Here is a 22,997-nt window from a genome sequence, read left to right as displayed (position 1 = left end):
AACAAGGGAGTAACTTTTGATGAAAGAAGAAATACATTATATTTTAAGTATTTTGTAAGTCCTAGGTGCCTCCAAAGTACAATACCTTGTACAATACCTACCTACATAATGTAATTGTGTCTCATACTTATGATATGCCAAATACATACATACATCAGACATAAATCCCTGGAGTGTGGGTGTAGCTTGGCTGCCAGAGGCACACCTGTGAAAAATGACAGCAACTGCCATGAGGAAAAGGCAAAACACAGCATGTTTTTATTGCACTTCGTCTATTACACACAGTAACACTTGAGATATGTTATAACAAGGTACCACACACAGTATTGTGATTAAACACCTGTCTTGCTGTAAAAAAACTAACACAGCTTTGACTCCTGGAAGAAGTAAAGCCACTCCACTTTGCAGAATACAAATACAGTGAGACAGTTTCCTGATTGTCTTCCCTTCACCTTTAATTGCTTAAAATGATCAGCATAACAGAAAAATTGTGTACAAATTGGTTGAGAATGAGACATTTTTGCTATTTCATACAGACATATTGTGTAATATATGTATTGTTGTGAGGACAGGGATAAACAATTTAATATAAATAGAAAGAGAATACTAGTATTATAAGGTGTAATACATTGTCCCCTCTAACTACAGCCCTTAAAATAACAACAGAACTACAGCAACACTTCACATAGTGAATAATCTTAAATAACAGGATTGATTCCACATATTGTTATATGACACAATTATTATATTGTATTCAGTTTGAGCCTTTTTTACGTCGAGTCATTCAGGAATATCAGCTTCTGTGTCTAAGTCTAAGTTGTCTTGTGGTAGCACAGATCCGTACCCCGACGTCTGAGAGAAGTTGAGGGTCAGCTGGTTCTCCACGTTTCTTGTGAGCTGCATTGAGGACAGCCAGCGCAGAACATTATCAACGGCGGCGGACGACTGGTTCGATGGCCGCCTCCTGTCTGACAAAGGGTCGGTGGTGGACGGCGCTGGATTGTCTCCCTTCACTGTAAATAAAACACGGTTTGAATGTGACGTCGAACACAGTGCTATTGCAAATGCTCAGAATTATGATACCATTTTTTACTTACAGTCTGGGAGTATGAAGCCCATGCTGTTGCTCAGATGATCTGAGGATGTCATTATGTCCTTATTCAGCTTCTCAATATGCCGGCTGATTTTTGCGTCCATGTTGTCCTCCGTCTCCTTTCCGCCTTTCTTCTTCAGACCAATACCCTTGGCTTTGATTTTGGTCATGTCAGCAACTAACAATGTGTCATGAGAACAACACATTAAAACAACTGGTATGTACTTTATATCATAACGGAATAAAACAATTAAATCGCCCACATCACAGCGTTATACTCACTCAGTGACTTCGGTTTAATGCTCGTCGCATTTCCCTTGCTATCAGCTTGCAGATCGAAGAGTATTTCCCTGAAGCCCGTCATCAGCTCCAGCTCTCTCCTCCTGTACTCCTCCTCCACCCGCTGCTTCAGCACATGTTTGAGCTGCCACCTCCTGAACTTCTCCTCAATTCTCACGTGGATGTTCGTGTCAGGGCTGAACAGCCGTCCGTTGTTTCCTGCCACCATTTCCTCTATCTTCTCAAACAGCTCGGTGACCTGACTCATATTAGTTTTCCTCATATTGGTTACGACGTGGTATTTGTTCTCACACTTGTCTACCAACCAGCGCAGAGCGCTGTGCTCCCTCTCAATGTGCTCCTCAATGGATTCATCTGCTAGTTTGTCTCCATATGTGAACAAAACCATGGTATTTTTCCAGACGCTGGCATCAAAGAGGTTCATGTGTTCCTCCAGGGCGACCTGTTGAGCTTCTCCGAACGTCAGGTCCAAGGGCACAACCAGCAGAACAGCATGAACCCCTAATGGGCTCTCCGACAGACCTTGGACCATTTCTTTGTCTATCTCTTGATTCCAGTGAGAGGACTTCTTCCACCAGCCCGGGGTGTCGATCACTGTGATCGATCTGCCAGCAACTTCCCCCTTCTTCACCTGACAGTTCATAGTCTCACAGGTGGCGAACACATCTTTACGGAGGAGAGTATTTCCTGTTGCACTCTTTCCAGATGTCTTCTGACCGAGCATCGCTATCCTCAGCTCCTTTAATTCATTGCTGGAACCTGAGAAGAAAACAACGGTCATCGTAGAGTGAGAGACCACATGACATCCTTGAACACAATGCTAATGACCAGCTGGGTGATTTCATAACTCTATACTATTAAAGTTTATAGTTGTGTTTACAGAACATCAAAAGCAGCTACACAAGCTGTTGCAGTAGCTGTGTAGGTCAACTTTTAGTAGATAGACTAAAGAAGATAGAGAACAAGTCATCAGACATGATAATACTGAACTTAATCCCTTGTTTGAATCTTGGGCAGGGAAGGTGGACTCCTTTACAGAGAGGCAAACGCAGATTACAACTACATCGAAGCGTATTGCTGAAAAATATGCTGGCTAGCTGGAGTGTTGTAATAACTGTGAGAATTATAATTAGTGTCCGAACTATACTGCATTTTTTAGGCAGATGTCGTTATCGATATTTGAGCTTTAGGAAGGATAGTCATCTGCATAGGGCCATTTAGCACTAGTTAATGCCCATCAAACATCGCTGACAGTCCAGACAAAGATTGAACATTATGAGCTTCATAGTAACTGCAGTGCTGTTGCATTTGTATTGTATTTCTGTAATTTTCTTCACCCCTGGTATCTATTGACTCCCAGACTGTGGAATTAGCTCTGACAATGCAAGACTTTTGTGCTTGTGACACTAATGCTAGATGACTGAACCTCACCGCTGAGGGCTTTTCTTTTGGCCTTGACTTGACTTTCCCTCAGTCTTGCTCCTTCTTCCACTCTTCGTCTTTTCTCTTCAATGGTCAGAAATATCTTCTCATCTGGGGCAAAATGGTCCCAATTATTTCCAGCCACAGTCTCTGTGATTTTCTCCAGCAGCTCTGTGACTTGAGTACCATCATCTGCGTTCTTGTTATCCATGACATGATATCTGTTTCCACATCGTTCGACCAGGGACTGCATGGCCTCCCCCTCTCCATCGATGTACTGCTCTATGGTGTTTGAGCCCAGCCAGTCTCCCCTGGTGAAGACTACAACAGTGTGTCTCCACACTTCTTCTCCGAGAAGCTCCATGTGTGTCGTCACCGCATCCAAGTGTTTGGCATTGAAAGATGCATCTGCATCTATCACCAGCAGGAAGACGTGAGGCCCAGGGGGGCACAGAAACATGCTGCGCATCACTTCCTCTTTGATCGCTTCAGGGGTGTCGTACACGGGGAAGCCTTTCCACCAACCTGGTGTGTCAACAAGAGTTACTTCAGTTTTACCCACAAAACCCTGCCGGGCCACAGAGTGTGCCGTTCTCTTCCCATCTTCTGGCTCTTTGATTCCCAAGATGGTGTTCCCTACTGAGGTTTTCCCAACGCCCCGGCTTCCCAAGAGAATCATTTGGAGTTTTTGGAGACTTTTCTTCGACTCTGTTGAAAAAACAAAGCTTCATTAATCAAATTGAACTACCCATGAGCCTAAATAGACTTATTCATTTCCTTGCCTTCCTTCCTCTCATGTCTGTAAACTTAATAATACATCTGCAGAGCTCGTAGAAAGATGAATATATATAATCAAGTCCATCATGTTGCACCTAATCTAGAAGTGTTTGAGTGCTCCTACTGTGACATTCACCTGTAATGACTGTTTTCATGTGTTGTCTTTGTTCCTCTGCCCTCCTTCGTCTCTCTTCAGCCTTTTCGGCCACTTCTCGCTGCTTCTCTTCAATGATGTTAAACGTCTGTCCATCTACCTGGTAGTAGCTGCCATTGTTGTGCCACACCATCTCATCGATCTTCTCCAGCAGCTGTGTCACCTGAGACGAATCACTCTTCTCCTTGTTATTAAACACGTGGTACCTGTGCCTGCATTTATCTATCAACCACTTGAGTGCGTCTCCCTCACTCTCAATGTGCTGCTCTGTCGTCTTCTCCCCGAGGACATCCCCACAAGTGAACAGCACCATGGTGTATCTCCAAGCCTGCTCCCCCAGGAGCCTCATGTACTGCTCCACAGTCCTCCTCTGCTCCCCAGAGAAAGCACAGTCTATGGGAATGACGAGGAGGAAAACGTGTGGCCCGGGCGGACACTTTGACGCATTGAGTTTAAATGTTTGCTTGTCCCTCTCTGGGATCTCAGTGAGGGAGAGGGAGCTTTTCCATCCTGGAGCATCGACCACGACGAGCTTCCTGCCCATCACCTCTTTATGTCTCACTTCAGACTGAGCTGTTCGGGTTCGGCCACACTCAAACCTGTCCTGTCCCAGTAAGGTGTTGCCAGATGAGCTCTTGCCAGCCCATCTCCCCCCAATAAGGACGAGTCTGGTCTCCCATAGGCGGATGCTGTCTTTCTCTCCTGGAAGACAAAAGAACACGTGACTGTCTCACTGACTTTCTGGATCAGTTATGAAGGAATAGAGAGTGACAGTTTCACCAAAATGTCATCTTTTCATTAACGTTATGAATCAGCTTCATCGGCTTGATGATAATGTGTTTTGTCATCGAACTGGCAGAGAAACTCATAAAAAGGAAGTCAGCACATTTCCATATACTGAGGAGGAGAACGAGGTTATCAAGGTTATCCCGCTGGGTGTGTGCTGCTTTGGATGACTGACAGAAGAGTGATGCTCTGGTAAACTTGTGCTCGCGTTGTTCCTCTGGGGTTTTATGGCAGAGTTATTTTTGACTTTTTTTAATCCCTTTCATTTGAGAGACAGTGTCTGAATAATAACAGTACTGCGAGACAAAACCGAACAAGGGAAGCATTTTTAGAATGACCCTGAACTAAAACAAATCATTTCGAGGCGGCGTTAAAAGAAGCCACTGTACACGGAAATAAAAAAGATCAACAGAATCATCTGAGAGTGACTCATCGCCTCCTGTTGTCACTCGTGCTGTGTACTTATGGTAAAAATATGCAAACAAGACAAAAAATAAATTGCGTGACTGGAGAAAATTGAAATACTTGTGTGATGCAGCAAACAAATGCTTCATGTCCTAAAATGTTCTTTTTGGTGGATATTACTTGTTTGCAGGCGATTCACTTCTATGTTTGGAGGCAGGCACAGCTTGATACAATTAAATACACATTTAAGTATTGCGATAAATAATTAAACATGAGTACAGGTTTGTTGCTCAATTAGCCAGGATTTGGTTGCCAATTTAAAGGTGATGAAATTTTTTAAGGGATCAGGCAGTGAGCTCCAGAGCTTCTGTCTGAGCCAAGGATGTTTTGCACAATGTAACTTTACAAGTACCACTTGAAGCTGCTCCGATGGATCGACTGCAGCTCTGTTATCTCTGGATGGATTTGCAGAGGGGCTCAGGAGCAAGTCCAAGTTTGACATGATGAAAATCAATGAAGTTCCCAAAAACTCAACATATTGTACTTAAAATGTGCCAATGATGATTCCTTTCTTTGCTTTTCGTCCAAGACTTTCAAGGCCCAGTTGTAAAGACACTCATACTGATTTACATACCGTCTAATAGCATTGGCTTGCACAGAAATCTAGAGGTGTTTCTATCTTTTGACTCCATATTTACACAAAACCGTTGGGGTGGAGTTTTTACACATAAGGAAGTTGACTGTTTGATAAAGATGATGGGAATCAAATGTGTGTGTGTCTTTACTGGCAGAGCAAAAATCAGGTCCAACTGGTTTGTATGAAAACAGTCTGCAGGTTACATTCTCTCACAGTGTTTTCCTGTAAATACATACCAAGACTGCCAGTGTTTATTTTTACCACAACTGACCTTCAATTAAAATGTTAGTAATGACCGAGGTGTGGCAAAAGCGTTTGTGCATGTTGCTCACCGTCACTGGATCAGGCTGATTTCACCTAAATGCGACCACTTTTTTTTTTTAAACATATCAAGTGCTTGTTTCTAATACGGTACTTAAGCTTTGCATCTTGAAGCAGGTTAAATTATGCACTTATCTATTTATTGCACAGGAAAGAGAAAACAAAAAACAACCAAAAAAATAGCAATGGATATAACAAAGTAAGACAGAACCGAACAAAATGTGACCAAAATCAAGTAAGGTGATGGAAAGTCGAAAACAGTGACCAGAGACCAGACAGGCCTCCTCTTAATATGTTAAAGAAAGGGTCCCCCAATCTTAAGAAAAATAAAGTTGGCATCAGGGAGAGTATACCATATTCTTTAAGGTAGAAACAAGAAACCATTTCTTTAAAGCAAGGAGGACATTTCCACCTTATCTATTTATCTTCCACATAACTTGCAGGATTTACTCACCAAGATCATGCTCCATTTTTTTCTGGTCCTCTCTTTCCTTAGCTGATTAACGACCAGCTGAACCCCTCCAGATGGCTCTGCAGAGGTCAGCGGCTGAAGTCTATCCTCAGGTAAAAATGTTTTAAGAGAACATGTGTTCAGGCAGATTTTTACAGCCAGTCTGCACAGCGGTGACTGTTTGCTATGAGACAACAAAGCACTGTAACTGTGAGGCATTCTCATAATACATAATAGATCTGGCCTAACTGGTTTTTGGCTGGCTTGGTTCAACTTGATCCTCACGCTGGCACGCACTCAACCAAAGAAAACATGTTTTCAAAACCTGCATGACTCACACGAGGCAGACTTGTTATGGGAAAAGTCATGATTCTGTTATTGAGCAAGGTGCTGAGCTGAAAACAAGTTGAAGCTCATATGTCAACTCTCCACACTGTTCCTTAAGTGAGTTCATTTTTTATAAGACTGAACTCTGACTGACTCTCTTTAGTCGTGTTTTTGCAGAGGGCAGCAGATTTTCCTGCAGCTTGACTTGTTATGCTGGAGCACTGCTGTATACATTTTAATCTCTGTCCTAACCAGAGCCCTGTCACCTCTCTGTAGGGCAGACGATATCTCTGAGAACCAAAAGTTCTCCTTAAACCAAATTTCCCTGCATGACTTTGACAGACAGACTGCGTCTGCATGCATAATTTATATGGCACGGGATGATCTTGTGCGAGATTCTTTGTTGCCCAGACTTGTCTGTGCACGCTGACTTATACTGCTCATTATAAGAGTCCCTCCAGTGAAGTCCTCATAGATAATGAAATGCGCTCACTGACGCAGCCAAAAGTGAAACATTATCAGAAATGAGTACAATTGGTTTCATCTCATGATGAAAAGAGAGCAAAAACAAATGAACTCTAATGAGGTTCTTATTCGGCTGTCCAGACGACTAAAAACTAGAAAAGCAGTAAATAATATGCTTGGTGGCACTTTGAAATGAATTCAATCAAAACCAGAGATATACTGAATGTGACAGGCATGTGTATTTATTGTACAGTAAAGTTCTTCATTAAATATAGCATATTCAAAGATGAATCATGCACTGCATCATACCGTCATAATTATCTTGACGGATACATAATGGTTATGGGTCTCTGTAAGCAGAGCCTGAATTATCCTCCAGTGGATTGTGAATATCACAAACCCCTCTTTCAGTCAGCTATAACGTGCATGCAGAATATTTACAGGGTTGATATTTGATATCCAGGCTCAGGCTTCGTCACTCAACATAAGCATAGTTTGGGGAGTGACAATGAACAGATTATGACATAATGACCGGTGGACACAGATCTCCCCTCCTCTACTACATGGAAGCAAGACATCATGAGTGAAAGAGATACGTTGTAAATGCCTTGTTTTTCTTTCAAACGCCTTGATTTCAAACCATTCCTGAGAGAGGGACATGTATATTTAATGGAATATTGACATCAAGAAGTACGAGGTCCATTTAAATCCTTTGAAGAACTGAAAGGAGTCCTGAGAATTGATTTAAAACAGTTCGGAAAACATCAGGATGGCTATATAGGTACAATAACATATATAAAAAGATATTTTCAAAATATTAAAGGTGCAACATGTAAGAATTTGTGTTTAAAACATAAAAAAATAACTACAATTATCAACAGAATGTGAGGAAATGACATCACTGCACTTATGACATCACTGCATTGTGTTGCAGAGATAGCTATCGAATCTGTGCTAACCAGCTAGCCCCTAGCCACTTTGTGGAGTGACAGTCTGATAGAAAACAATACCAACCCTCCCCTGCAGCTCCGAGCTCTCAGTCCAGACAGTGTTAACTAATATGACTGCTAGCTGCGCGGTTAACTGTGCTTACTAGCCAACGGCAGCTACAGTTAGCAGCAGTTAGCAGACTGCTCTGGTGATATGCTGTCCCCTATCTGTTTCGAGTATGAATTCAACAGTTGGCAAACATTACGTTACATATTGCATCTTTAACGTTATAAATATCATCATTTATTTTCTAAACAGTGGGACAGGTGAGACACAACTACTTAAAAAAGCAAGGGGCCAAGAATAGATCCTTGCGGCACCTCTTGAAGAAGCACGGACCTTTTTTGTCACGTGACATCAATTACTACTGTCCGTAGCAGCACTGACTGAACTATCTCACAGGTTTCACTCCATTTATTATTTTCTATATACTTGAGGTGAGAGTGATCCTTTAGGTGCCGGGATATAACTGCTTATCCAGCAGATTGGACATCTCCATCCAGGACAGGTCCCACTGCACTTCTGTCATGTCCTGCTTGGTTGCAGGAAGCTCCACTGCTGGTAGATCCTCTTTGGAAGCTGGACAACAGCTACGGGTGCAAAAGGTCTGGTGCCTTCACAGGAATACAATAATCAGTGAAGCATTTGCTCATCAGTTTGTTTGACTTGTGATTCATGACAGGTGTGTACAGTAGAGACTACAGATGCAGTGACTCACCTGTAGTGAAGAATCAGCCACACAGTTAGAGGAATGAGGAAGAGGAGCACACATGAAACAATGACCCATTTCCAGGAATCTGATAAAGAAAACAGGGTTTTTTTTAATGTCTCAGTATCAGACAGCTCTTTCCGGATCACTGCTCAGAAGGAAGCATGCATCTACTCATAAACAAGAGGCTAGCTAACTAGCTAGCCTTACAACTCAGCCAAGGAGGATGCCATTAATGCTTGTCACAAACATGAGCCTCTCGTCCTCGTGATACAGTGTCACTTAAACGAAAATAGTGCCTACATGAAACTGCTCACAAGGTTTGTGGATCTTGGGTAAGTGGGTCATGACTTTCTGTAAGGAGACATTGCTGTTGAGTTTTTCAAATAATTTTTTTTGGCGCTTTGAACACTACAAGCCGAGTGCCATCTAGTTCCATTGTATTCAAAAGAAGACAAATATCTCTATATCTCTATCTCTCTCCAAATTCTGCAACTGACAATAAACAATCTACATTGATAAATATCATGTTGAATATCATGTATTTTGGGGTGACCTGTCCCTTCAAACCTCAAGTATACACCTAATAAGACAATTAACATTCCCATGAAGTCAAAATCGCTGTTTACGTTTTTTTTCCGCATATGTCTTGCCCCATATCTCACCAGTATCAGGCCAAATTATGGCAAAAAAGCTGTTTTGTAGGTATTTTTAATTGTATATTAGAGTTTGTAACTTCCTGGAAAATCATTAAAAATGTTGATGACTCATCCTGCACTCTGGGGCGTGTATTAATTCGTCCTTTTTTAAATTTTATATCGCTGCCATGGATGGATAAAAACAGCTGTGTCTGTCCAGAGCAGCTCTGAGGTGATTTATGGAGTTTCCTGGTTGACAGATACCGATAGCTTTGTTGCTAAAGTAAGCACTAACTGCTGCTAAATGTTAGCTGCCGTTAGCTGGTTAGCATGGTAAGCGGTTTACAGGTAACACGTCACTATGCAGAAGAAAAATAGCACTCCATTGGCTGCTTCATGGGAACGACATATAACAGATTCAGCCTGACAAACATTTGGCCTGTCACAAATAAAAGACAAGTTTGATGAAAAAGTGTATTTCAAAGTGTGTATTTACAATACAAAATATTTTTACCACTAGCCGAGGCTGCTGTCCCATCTGCGGATGTGACGTTGCCTGAAAGACAATAATTAACATATTTAATTGATATCACACTGAGCAGAATATTGTACATTATCATGACATGTAATAAAACCACACAGCTGACCTCGGTCCGGTCTCACTGACAACCAGCTCGCCGGACTCTTCATCTTTCTGTCCTGGGACGCACACTGGTACAAGCCTTCATCTTCCTGCGTCACATTCTCAATAGTCATCTTTATTACCGTGTCTGAAGATGAAGAGTTGTAAGTGACGATTTCTGCTCCATTTTTAAAGAAGGTTGTTCGATTAGGTTTGCCCGTCCAGTACTGACAATACAAGACCACTTTATCGCCCTCGAATACAGGGAAGGCAGGAGTCTTTAGGATGATGGGACCATCTGTGGGACAAAGATAATAGACGTAGTTAACACGACGAAAATCCTCCACAATCATTATAATTACAGTTACTCAAATACATAATTAAACCCTGTCTGTGTGATTGTTGATGTATTGTGGAGCAACAAACTGTGTTCCCGGTTTCTCCCCCAGTTTGTCCAGTGTCTTTTAATACCACTGTTACACAAGACTCACAGCTTACTGTGATGCTGACTGCATTGCTGCGGCGCTCAGCGTCCTCACACCAGTACAGTCCACTGTTTTGGCTTCCAGCAGTAAACCCACACGTGTCAGACTTGTCTGCACTAACAGCACTCCCGAGTGGCGAACACCGGTCAGTGTAGAGGACTCTTTTCCTCACTCTACGGCCCGGAGAGAACTGCCTCAGCATCCAGCCTGAGGAGTTAGTCTGAGACACGGGGCACCGGACGGAGAAACGCTCCCCTCCGAAGAAATGTCTGCTGCTGGGAACTAGAGTCAGCGAGGGAGGAGGCAGCTCTGGAGGAGGGAGGTGGACAGAGATAAGGAGATAAAGTGAGAAGACGTCGATCAAAGATACACTTCATACCAATTGCCCTGAAATTTGTACAGAGATTCGTGGTCCCCAGAGGATGAATCCCTAATCTGCTTTTTTCCCTAGCATCACTATAAAGTTCACAGCTACACACTTGTGAAGCTATTGCATTGTAAAAATCTGTCCAGCACCTGGCGAAATACTCAAAATTGCTTCCCTTGTAATCCCCGCTAAAAAAGGTGATCTCCAGGACCAGGAATGTGGCCCAGGGTGAAATCTGCCTTCATTTCTTACTTCAGCTACACACCTGTGAAGGTTTGTGACAGTATCTTGCACGGTAGTGATGCTATTGTTCCCACAAAAATCTGTCCACAGACAGAAATATAAACACCTGGTAAAAATTCTTCTGTAATGATCTCTGGTCTCCAGGGTCACATTTTGCTATGATGACGAACACACACAGACCCACAAGGTACGAATATAACAAGCCAACACTGCTGCGGCTGATAATGAGTGCTATGCTGCTCATACTGTATCTTACAGTTTTATATTGATAGTTACATGTAAAATTAGTATTAATCCTGAATATATTAGACTATCATGACTTCAGTGGCTGTAGCTGCACATGCTGTATGTGTCACTGCATCAGAAGTCACAACTAGACCCCTGGTGTGTGTGTGTGTACAGGAGAAACCTGATGCCTCACTGCAGAGGTTGTATCTGCCGCTGCTCACCTGACACACTGAGCGTGGCTGGCTGGCTGTCGAACGCCACAGGGGTAGTGTTGCTCTCCCTCCGCTCCGCCTGGCACCGGTAGCTGCCCGCGTCCTCCCTCGTTACCGCGCTGATGGAGTAGCTGTCACCGGAGACCAGGTGCCTGGGGTTCGGGGTCGGAGGAGGGTGCGGTTTGTCCCTGAACCACCGGTAGCTCCACACAGAACTGGAGTTTGATTCCACTTTGCACTGCAGCAACACACACTCGCCGAGGTAGATGTTTAACCCAGGAGGCCACACGGACACGCTGACCTTCAGAGTCTCTGCAGGAAGACGCAGACACCATTATGGACTGAATTTTCATGCTTGTGCCTAATACACTGCAGGTGTGTGTTTGTTGTATGTGCCAGTACCTTTAGATGAAGCACCTTGGAGAACAAATGAAGCCACACCTGAAAAACAGAGAAATTACTTCACTCAAACACACACACACACATCTCCTTTAGGTCCTCGTATACGACCACAGCTTGTTCCTGCCACTTTGGTGGTGTGTTGGGTACAGTGCGTTTAGTGTGCAGTCTGCTCTGCCAATCAGGAGCAATGTATTAACACGAACACCACAGGCAGCTCAGATGGTTTGTTCCCACATGGCTTCACGCCAGATAGTTATGGTCCACTGCTGATTTTGGATTATATAACCGACCGAGACAATATGAAATAAAAATTCAGAAAGGTTCATCTCTGCAGGCAGATTTAATACCTCCAACACCAGCAAACTTGTGTCTCTGAGACATAACAACAATCTCCCAATTCTGCTGAGACGTTGCTATGAAGACACATCCGAGCCCCACACACACACACACACACTCACAGTCGCGGTGCTGCCACACAGTGTGACAGAGAGGAGAGCTTCCTGTTCCTTAATGAGACTGTTTAGACGGTTATCATCCCCATGGGAACAGGAGGAATGCACACACATTTGCTGTATTTTCCTGTTAGACACATACAGTAAAGTAACTTCGTACGTCTTACTATTGTCAAACAGTTTGGCACATAATTCACGGTCGTTAAGGACAAAACAGGCCACACAACAATTTGGCAGCCTCGTCTAAATCACTTCCATTAGCTCTATTCAGATTCTGGCTGGTGCACATCATTTTAATTTAGCTTTGTCTGAGACTCCCAGCTGCATGCTAACGGCTCAGTGAAATTTATAACCGAGAGCACACCACACTGATGTGAAGAAGAAGAGAGTCTACATCAGCATTGTTCTGACAGGTCTACGCAGACACTTGGACACTGTTTTGTCCACCAGCAGCTGATTTAGTTTTAATGAAAAAACACAGAGACTTCTTCTAAAGTCTTCCCAGCAGAGGCTAGACTAGTTAAAAAAAGAAGCAGGTGTGTGTCGATCAGTCGAGGTTTTATCTGTGATACTCACCCAGCAGTGAGGAGATAAGGATGATGTTCATTCTGTCAAATGTCCAAAATCAAATGTGCAGCTCCACTGAGAGAGAAAGTGACAATAAGTGACAATAATACTGTCTCTTCAGAGGAGTTTGAACTGACTATCACAGTAAACCACAGGCAGAGATGGTCATCTTGGTGGAGACATTTCCTTCCTCTGTCAACAAGTTAACAGGCGGAGCCATCAGACAGCAGAATCCAGAGAGCGACAGGAAGGCAGAGAGGTAAAGATCCCAAAACACAAGACGACAAGCAAGTTTTACAGTTTCCTTGTAAGGATCTTATCTTTTGTCACACTTATACCCACATTTCACATGATTCTTTATATTCTGTCAATAAGATTAGTCCCAAATTAAGCTGCTGATGTTCTGTACATCCTTACGCTGACATCAATTTCTGCATATCACCGTCTGCTTGTTCAGGTTGTTTGTTGTGTTTTGTTACCTATTGTTTGCTCTATTTATGTCCCACAGTACTTGCTGCTGCTGCTGCTGATGCCGATGCTCCTTTTCTCTTTGGGGAGCGTTTCATTGTATTCAGTTTAATCCGATCAGTTACAATCAGATAAAATTAATGTAAATCAAATGAGGGGAATAATACAGTAAACCCCCAGGCGGTTGTTTTTTTGGAAGCCATGCTGCTGACGTGGCTTTATGGATCGCAGTGTTTTTGTAAGTCCGTCCACCTCTAACAAAGTGACTGAAATATCTCAACAACTACTGAATAGATTACCATAACATTTAGTACAAACATTTGTACTTCCCAGAAGTTGTATCCCACTGATTTTGCCAGTTTCCTGGCCGTGTCCGTATTGATGGTTTTGAGTATAAATCGGGATGACTTGTCAATTGTCAGACATTCAGGATGACTTGTAATAACTCTCCAGCATTAGCAAATGTTTTATGTTCAATACATTCACTTTCAATAGCCCTCATTTAAAACACTCCTCTGCCACTGTGTCAAACAGTCGTTTGCCAGGTTAGGAATGACAACTTGTAGCAGCTCCTCGTCGCGTCGCAAGTACCTGCACCTCGCGACTGACAGGGGAATTATGCTCCATCATTAATGCTGGTGCCACGGGTAATGGATGGGGAGAAAATGAGGTGTCAGGAAAAATTAACCAACTCTTAATCCATCTGACCTCGGGGTAATCTGCCTTATCTGCAAACAGGTGTATTCAGTGATCGAGGAATTCTTAATGTTAAACCCCATTATGAGACCAAAAGCAGTAGATCAGACTACATTCAGAAGATGTTAGAAAACCCATTTAAAAAAGTCTTAATCAATAACATTCTGATTTAGACACGTTGTTTTTTGTGTGTGCTGGTGATGGAAGTTGCAAAGGAGTGAGACATCTTGCTTCTCACTCATTTCTGTTGAGAGCTGCACATGTGTGTAACCAACAAGCAGCTGGATGTACTCGTGAAGTGACATTGAAGTCACTGATGATGTAACGGTGGACGGTGGACTCTTTCAAACTCAGCACCAACTGAGCGCTGCTTAAACAGAGATGGATGGAAAAGTACTAAAAAGCCAGTGGCCTTAAAAATTAGCGTGTCCACCCAGGTGCTTTTTTTTTTTGGATCAGCCGATCTGGAGCTGGAGCCGACAAACACCCACTACTAGGATTACTACTGCTGAGTCATTTGACGCAGCAGGGAATAGCGATGGCATCCATTCACATTAAAGACAAAAGCCAGATTTTAGCAGGTTTTTCTGTCCTGTGTGGAAGTGGTGTAAGACAGTGAACATGGCAAACGTCACACCTGCCATCTGAAAATGAAGTTGATTTCTATCCGTGACAGCAGCAAACATATCTGCTCTGTAAACAACCTAATAAGAAAACACTTATATTAGCATTATTTTTCTACCATTAGGCAGAGCAGATGGTCAAACTGAGCCAGACAGCAGCTACACAAAGTCTCCTTGTTAACTTACAAACATGAACACACATCTTGTCCTGTGCCTAGCTTGCTCGATTTGCCGTTCAGATCGCTAATTAGTTGCTCAGCTGCAGCACACTTAATAACATATCTGCAAAGTCCACTTCAGTGTGTTTTTTATACTGGTGGCGTCCTTACTCCCCAATACCACTAACAACAGCTGGCCACCTGCCCCTGACATGTAGTGCAAGTTTGTTTACTGTGACTTTTGTTCCCCTGCCGGTGCTCAGCCTGCCAGCGTTTGTCAATCACGCCCGGACATCAACGCGCCCCTCCGACCATGTTTCCAAAGACCTTTTCTTTCCTTTTGTGAGCAATACTTTGAAACAAAAGCACACGAGCACTCATTTGCACTACAAAATGGATGACAGTGTGGCTGTAGCACTGCTGTCGGCTCCTGTTTTACTTATTTCTTTATGTACTGCATTACAAGCCCCAGAATTGATAATCAATACCTTTACATGGCACAATCTTAATAAAAAACAGTGCAGCAGCCTAAAATAGCATCAATCTCGTGTTGGTTCTTGCTGCTCTGTTAACTTTCTCGCAGCCGAAACTGCTCTGCGCCTTCACAGGTAACCACAGCTGCCTCATTATCCCTGAGTGATCCCCGCCTCCTCCTCCTCATCATCCCTCCCTCCACCTCTCTGCCCCTCCCTCCACCTCCCCGTCGCTCCCACATCATCCAGCACTCCCAGCATCCACAGGGTTTCTTCCAGGAAGCGCGTCGGGGCAGTGCTGGATGCCCGGCTGGAATGCCTGGGAGAGAGACCATCCTTATTGTCCATCTCTGAGAGAGAGAGAGACAGAGAGAGGAGAGAGCCAGTGGGGAGGAGGTGGAGGAGAGGAGGAGGTGGTGGAGGAGGAGGGGTGGCGATAGGAGAGAGGAACAGACATGGCTTCTAAAGAGATCACTGCCTCTGGTTTCGTAAGTGTGAGCAAGGATATCACAGGTGGGTAAAGACTGGTTATTTTTTTGGTCCGTGTGTGTGTGTGCGTGCGTGTGTGCGTGTGTGTGTGTGTTGTTGCGGGTTGTAACCGCGGTCACCTCCCGGCGTGTCTGCTGTTCATGCTCGGGATGCTTTTCCCCTCCGCGCGTCTGGCGGAGGGCTGCGACCGAGCAGACGCATTGGATGGACAGTCAGGAGCTGCACCTTTCCATTTCCATCCTGTGCGCTTTGCTTTTTTTCCCCTTCCTCGGTGCGTGTGAATTAGTGAAACGTGCAGATGAATTATTCACAGTGCAGGGGGGGAAATTTACCTTGCTTGGAAATCTGCCCCTCGGGGCGGATCAGGTGATAAAACCCCCCCTCCAGCCTTAGGCCAGAGAAGAAAAAGGGGCGTTGTGGAAATAATGGTGTGTGTGTGTGTACTCGTGGGGCTGATAGCGTTTTTTTCACCAACACACACTATTTCAGAGGATGTGTTTCTCCCCCCCTCACCCTCCTCCCTCCCTCCCTCCCTCCTCTCTAAACCTCAACCTTTGAGTGTTTTATCTTTGTTTTCCTGCAGCTCGAGCGCTATAGTGATGGCGCGCGTGCACGTGCTTGTGTGCAAAAAAAAAAAAAGTGGGACTGATAAAGGCAGATGTTCACCGGATCGTGCCAACAACAACAACAACAACAACATCCGATAAATGCACGAGCCGCACAGACCCACGACAGAATGCACAAATATTTATTCCGTCATTTCTCAAACAGCAACAGCTCACACATGTCAAAGTCACGCACGCGCGCAAACACACGCTCCACAAAATGCTCAGGGTATCCGGGACTCTGCTGCTGTGTTAATTACTCCTAATGGCTCTATTAGGCACACTGTGATGATTAATCCAGTGGAATCCCTGCCTCTACACTCAGTCACCTGCCGAGAGGGCTGCCGCCGCCTCCTCCTGCCCTGCCCGCACTGCCTGACAGGTGGATCACCCGGGGCCTAACCGTGGCCCCTGGTGGCCTGCAGGGGCCTGCACAAGGTCACCTGAATGAGACTTTCAGGCCTCATCTCCTCCCCCTGGATGGACTTGTTGTGATCAGTGGTTCCATCTCTGGCTCTCGGAGATCTCCTCGTCATACAGGGAACTGGCACCGATTTGTTTTCAGAGGAGCATATGTGTGTGTGTTTTGAGGCTTGGAAAGTGAAGCCCAGTCTTTTCTTTCCAACACTCAGATGCTGCTGCTGTCTGCTTATTAACAGAAGTGGAAGAAGTATCGATATCCCCTTCAAAGTAAAAAATGCTCAAATCCACGAGAAAAAGTTCAAACCTGAAGCGTTTTCACCAAAATGCTTCTTAAGTGTCAAAAATGTAATTATTTAGAAGCACAGTGGACGTGTCAGTTTCATAATGATATATAGGATTACTGTTAAAGATGCAGTAATGTGTAAGCAGCATTTTAACGTAGTTTATTCTATAATTCATCATATTTTGTGTCAAGCAACACTATGTAACTTTCTGCAGAAAGATTGTTCATCCCTCCATCATCTGTGACCACTTATCCTTTGCAGGGGCTGGTGTGTCGATCCAAGCTAACGTTGGGCGAGTGGTGGGGTACGCCACTCTCATACCCGGGTTGTCAAATGCCGATCAAGATCAGATAGCAAGTTGGATCTTTGCTGTCGGCCATCAGTGTTGATGTTTGACGATCTCGGGGTGGGACTCAACAATCAACCATCTTCCTCCAGATCGACTTTAAAAGTTACATAGTGCTGCTTTAACTGATCGTTAAACTGATATACGTAAAGTAACTAACTGCTGCAGACAGACAGATGGAGTGCAGTGAAAAGGACAATATCTCTCTCTCCAAAATGTGGTGGAGGAGAAGTAGAAGAGAGCGTGAAATAGAGAAATTCAAGTTAAGTGTATTGAGTAAATAGACCGCACTCCACTGCCTTAAAGTTCACAGAGACTTACGTGCTCCTGAAAATACTGCTACGACTGTACCAGCTCCCCCTGCCAAATCCCACCGCCCCGGCTTTCGTATCGATTTGCTCATAAAGTCGTCAGTCGGATGCCGTGCGGCCGCTGTAATGGAGCGGAGAGGATGAATCATGTGATATCCTGCCGGCGACTGTATGTTTCTCTGATGGCGTTGATGCCGTGTGCTCCCGCCCTGTGAGTAAGACGCCTTCCTCTGGGCGCAGAAGGCAGGTTTACGTGCGGGATACATGTCAGGGGTCGCGGCGCTGACGGTGATGCTGTTTGACAGGAACACTTCTCGGTGAATCACAGACACCGATGCCTCGCATGTGTCATGTTGCTCTTGTGAGGAGGAAAGCGACACAGGAGCATATTGTGAAGCGTTTTGCTGATGGCACTAGTTGGAGGAGCCTCGCTGATAGCGTGGTGTGCACTTCAGTGAGCAATAAAGAAGAAGATTATTGTTATGTTTCCGAGTCGATACGTGACTAATCCAGGCTATCTCCCAATGAATGCCATTGTGTTTTGAAGTAGCTTATTCATAATCATCAGGATATATACAGACTCATGTGATTAATTTACCATCTGAAAATGCCACCACGGGTCTGCTTAAATGACAAGCCTGATATATCGCTCGGTAATTTGATGAAGGCTTGAATGCAGACCTGACCGCCCAAAGGTCAGGCTGGTTTAATTTGATTTTGGACTCATTTGATTGTGGTTCTGTTTCATTTTAAAGGTCCCATCATATGCTCATTTTCAGGTTCATAGTTTTATGTGTCCGCTACAAAATGTTTACGTGCTTTAAAGTTCAAAAAACACCTCGACTCACCCTCTGCTTGAACGCCTCCCTCCTGATAGGCCCCAGTCTGCTCTGATTGGTCAGCTCTCACAGGCCTGAGCAGACCTACTGTGTTCGCGCATCAACTCTGCCGGTATTTTTGCAAACCTTTGCCGTGCTGGAGGTGGTGACTGTGTAGCTGGTGACATCACAACCTCACAGATGTCCTGACAGCTCGTCTTTAAGGCACTGATTCTGAATACAGGCTGAAGAAGTCTTGCTTTTACCAATATGTGACCTTTAAATGACCATTAAAAATATGTTTATGCCTTTATTGATAACTGACTGTAGTAAGATGACATGTAGTGAGGCAATAGAGGGATGGGGAATGATATACGCAAAGATATGATCGGTCTCGTACCTTAATCCCAAGAACACTGGGGCTCTCTGGTTTTAGCATTTCAAACGTGTCAGCAATGATTTCTAAATGTGTCTCTCCCTGATTTAGTATGAAAATTAACTTGCAAAGACAGGAAAAAGGTAATCTACAGTAAACATCACATCCCCTTTTTTATTCTTGTCAAACTAATGTTATTGTTGTGTGGTAATGCCGACTTTGTTGACTTCTCAAATCGATCCAGACACACTGCACACGCAAAAACAAACGCAGACATGATTTTCACCGTGATAAATTCACCTGTGTTCGATCTCTGCAAGTTGATTTTTTTTTGTCTGGAGCACAAGCAGCACGCTTTGAAAAATGCTCCACGGTAATGTGTTTTTTTATTAAGCGCGACGAAACAATGCAGAAATGCTGGTCAGCTGAGTGTTTGTGCTTTTTTTTTTTTTTTTAATAACATTTCAATGTCTTCATGTTGTTTCACAGAGAGCATCAAGAAGATCGTTGACAAATCATCTATCAAGTTCATTCATGGCATCAAGGTCGACACCAAAAGTGGGAAAACAGAGGACAGAGTGCTGGTAAGATGCTGCTCTCGGTCTGTTCACTTGAGGGTTTTTTAATGGGCCCCTGTGCTCCAGTAACAACTGAGCTGCTGATGTATAAGAACACCTCAGTCCTGCAACCTAAGCACTCTGAGGCATACATCATGTATGTACAGTACCTTTTGATGTTAACTCCCACTGCAGCATTAATGGATCTGTGACAGTGAAGGTAGCAGCTCACAGTGATTAAACAGTGACGCATCTCGCTTCCGAGGTCACTCGCTAACTGCTTCATAACTGCTGGCCTTCATCTGCGACTGCTGTTGGCAGGATGACTGTAGATAGACGGTATCTATGGGAGCGGCTGTGGACTCCTGTGTGTGTGCGAGCCCCACTGTGGAGGCGGTGGGGGGGCTGAGCAGCTCACAGCCTTTGATTCTGGGGTGCTTTCATCAGAGAATATGGGGCACAGATATGAAATCTCTATTAGAGTGAGTGGAGCTCAGCCAGCTATCTGGTTTAAAATCTGGGGCAATCAGCTCTGAAAGTGTGGACCAGAACTTCGACTGGACCCTGTTTGTATTTGCGGGTCGTAAAGCACACAGTCCAGAGCAGGTTTCATTGATTGATTTCTCTTTTGAGTGCAGCAACTAAACCATATGTGCGTACGAGCATGCTCTTATACCATTCCCAGTCCAACCGCAGTGAAGTCAGTGTATTTTTGATACTGTTTAAAACGCTAGTGACTCCCGTTGCCCCTCCTGAAGTCCCCCGGTGATCCAATGAGCTTTCATCCCCGGCCGAGCGAGCTTCAGCCTGGCAGAGCAGTGCCTCCACTCAATGGATGCTTTAATGATTCACCGTGCGGCGAGGACGGGCGGTTAGAGGAGTTTCTGCATGTACAGCCTTTGATATTGTGGCGCTTTGATACGTCTATCTGCCAGAAACATCTTTCCAATAATCTCTTTCCAATCCGTGTCTCATTTACTGCTTCCTCTTTTTAAAAGCTGAACTGGAAAGCTGGGGTAGTCGCTCCTGCTGGGCGCGCACAGAAGACTGGAAAATAGATTGGAGTTTGATCAAATGGGCCTGGGATGGGATTTTTTGGGGGAGATTGCAGAGCTTAAATGTGTTAAGTTTTGCGTTGAGGCTTCTTTAAGATCGTTTGACACTTCTTTAAGTGTCAGACAAGAGCAGACGAAGAGTATCCGTCCCGTAGCAGCTCTCCTTGCATGATTACGCACCACAATAATCCTGATGTGTGTGTGTGTGGTCTCTCTTTGATGTGGAATAACTTGATACCGGATCTCTCTCCTGCTGCATCAGCATGATTCACTCCTGTTTACTCGCTCTCAACTACCACCCATAACCCCCGACTCATCACAGTAATGCGATACAGTCTGGTCCTTTTTTTTAATCAGCTCCTTCAGACGCGCACGTCCTCCATCCCACACGCACATTTTGAGCGACCGCATTTCAGACACCTCACTCGCCGCGTGGGTGTGAGAGGCTGCCAGTGCGCGGTTCTGACGGGCCCGTGTCAAGCTCCTCTCTCTCCGGGAAAAAAAAAACACACACACAACAGCCGAGCGGGAGAGTTGTAATTTAATTACGGCTTTTTCATCGGGGAGAGGAGGACGAGGAGGGAGGAGGGGGGGTTGTTTGTCCTGAGGGAGTGTTTTAGCAGGGGCCATCAGAGAGAACGGAGTAAATGATTGGGAGCGACGGAGCAGAAGAAGAGAAGAAAAAGAGCAGAGGGCAGTGTACTCAGGGGCTGGTGCAGAGCAGCCAAATGCCAAAGAATCACCACTTCTTGTTTGCCTTGATGATGAGAGACACTGACTTTTTTGGGGTGTGTTTGCAACAAAAAACAAACGAGGAATCAGGGGGCCAGGATCGGATTCATCACACAGCTGCACGACACAAATGTTTGTGGAGAAAATAAGTAGGTGCCGACGCAGAAGTGCTCGCACAGATGGAGATGCACAAATAAGCTTCCCTGTTTGCTTTCAGATTTGCCGGTCACGTCTGGATTTCCGTCCAACTTTGCATCGCACTGAAATGATCCCACGCACTTCAGAGTGCAGACGGCAAATTAGCCGAGGTAGTGAATGTAATGCTAAATTGGCATCCTGACCCAGCGTGACTGGAACTTCTGCCTCATGACTTCAAAATGTGGAGAAAACTGCTGAAAAAATCTCCGGTTCTTTCCTTTAAGTTGTCTGTGGAGATGCTGAATGATTAGATCTGATTGACTGCTGAGCCCAGAGCCACACTGTACGTCTCAAATTAAATACATTAGCCTCTTTCATTTTTTGCCCGCAGCAGACGTAATGTAACGCTAATGAAGTTATATTTGTTGGAATGTGATTAAAACGTTGGCGTGTCATCATTTCTCAGCCTGTATCGCAGGAAGTTAATCTATTAATGTTGGACAACGTGTCTCTGACACGGAGGGCTTTTAGCTGGATCGATACATGAATATACAGAGGGCTCATTTCCCTCCTCATCATTACCATGGAAACTCCTGGGACTATTTTCTCCCCACGGGGTTGTTACTGTGCAGTGAACTTTCCCGTAATCCTGACTCAATTTGCTCCCTTTTTTTTCTTTAGGTCCTCACAACATGGCGTCTTTATTTCCTGGCGCCAAAGATTCCCGCCAAGGTACTTTTAACCGCTCTCTCTCCCGTACAGTACAAAGCTTTTTCATTCCCAACGCCTGCTGAAATCTTTGCTTTTGTCGATTCAAATCTGTGACAACAGGTAGAAACCACCTTCAACTTCTTGGAGATCCGAGCCTTGAACTCCCACCCGGATCACCAGGTGAATGTTAACATTAATACCGACCTCTGTGTGCACTCATGCTCCACTTTTGCAGCTAATTGTTTGTCTTTCACAGTTGTGTCATAGAGCGGTTACATCACTTTGGCCTTCGAGGAATGACAAAACGCATTTGGAGCATTTATAGAAACAGCTACAGTGACAGTCATTGCTCTCTTAATTATGTTTTTGTCTTCTGGCAACGAGAAAAACTGCTCAGGGACCGTGTGAAAATTATTAGATTTATCAGAGAGCAGGGATTTTGTGTTTTTGTTTTGCTGAAGAGAGGGTAGTCAGGATTGTTGGGGGAGCACGGGGAATCATTTTTGATTTTTACCACCCTTATCTTTATATATCTGTAAAAAATACTCCGTGCTAGTGAGATTAATCACAGGACAAAATGATCAATGGCATAAATGATGGGTTTAGTGAGTGGCATTGGTCATACAGGTGCATTTCCATGCTGGTATATACACAGATAATGAATGACAATATAACAATGTT

General features: G+C 44.3%; 2 protein-coding genes across 2 annotated transcripts in view; one reads left to right on the top strand and one right to left on the bottom strand.

Annotated features, from left to right (window-relative positions):
- Positions 1-780: 780 nt before the first annotated feature.
- LOC141004742 (uncharacterized) lies at positions 781-15,556 on the bottom strand. The gene is made up of 12 exons (XM_073476399.1): positions 15,487-15,556; positions 13,063-13,128; positions 12,035-12,073; positions 11,642-11,944; positions 10,589-10,891; positions 10,123-10,395; positions 9,990-10,031; positions 3,729-4,448; positions 2,825-3,523; positions 1,376-2,152; positions 1,094-1,271; positions 781-961 (listed from the first exon to the last, which is right to left on the bottom strand). The coding sequence occupies exons 2-12, from the start codon at positions 13,091-13,093 to the stop codon at positions 781-783; spliced, it is 3,546 nt and encodes a 1,181-aa protein (XP_073332500.1). The 5' UTR covers positions 13,094-13,128; positions 15,487-15,556.
- A 370-nt stretch (positions 15,557-15,926) lies between these two features.
- LOC141005056 (capping protein, Arp2/3 and myosin-I linker protein 3-like) overlaps positions 15,927-22,997 on the top strand; it is a 33,112-nt gene continuing 26,041 nt past the window's right edge. Inside the window, exons 1-4 of the mRNA XM_073476799.1 lie at positions 15,927-15,984; positions 19,613-19,707; positions 22,287-22,337; positions 22,437-22,496. Of these exons, the coding sequence (XP_073332900.1) occupies positions 15,927-15,984; positions 19,613-19,707; positions 22,287-22,337; positions 22,437-22,496 (264 nt within the window). The remainder of the gene's footprint in view (positions 15,985-19,612; positions 19,708-22,286; positions 22,338-22,436; positions 22,497-22,997) is intronic.

The sequence above is a fragment of the Pagrus major genome, chromosome 11, assembly GCF_040436345.1.
Source record: "Pagrus major chromosome 11, Pma_NU_1.0".
Lineage (NCBI taxonomy): Eukaryota > Metazoa > Chordata > Actinopteri > Spariformes > Sparidae > Pagrus > Pagrus major.
This window is presented reverse-complemented; position numbering and strand designations above follow the sequence as displayed.

Excerpts from the sequence above, each read along its gene's own strand:
- LOC141004742 (XM_073476399.1), bottom strand. The coding sequence starts at position 13,093 with ATGAACATCATCCTTATCTCCTCACTGCTGG. Across the intron at positions 10,032-10,122 it reads GTCAGTGAGACCGGACCGAG|GCAACGTCACATCCGCAGAT; the intron begins GTCAGCTGTGTG and ends ATTGTCTTTCAG. Across the intron at positions 1,272-1,375 it reads CATTAAACCGAAGTCACTGA|TTGCTGACATGACCAAAATC; the intron begins GTGAGTATAACG and ends ACACATTGTTAG.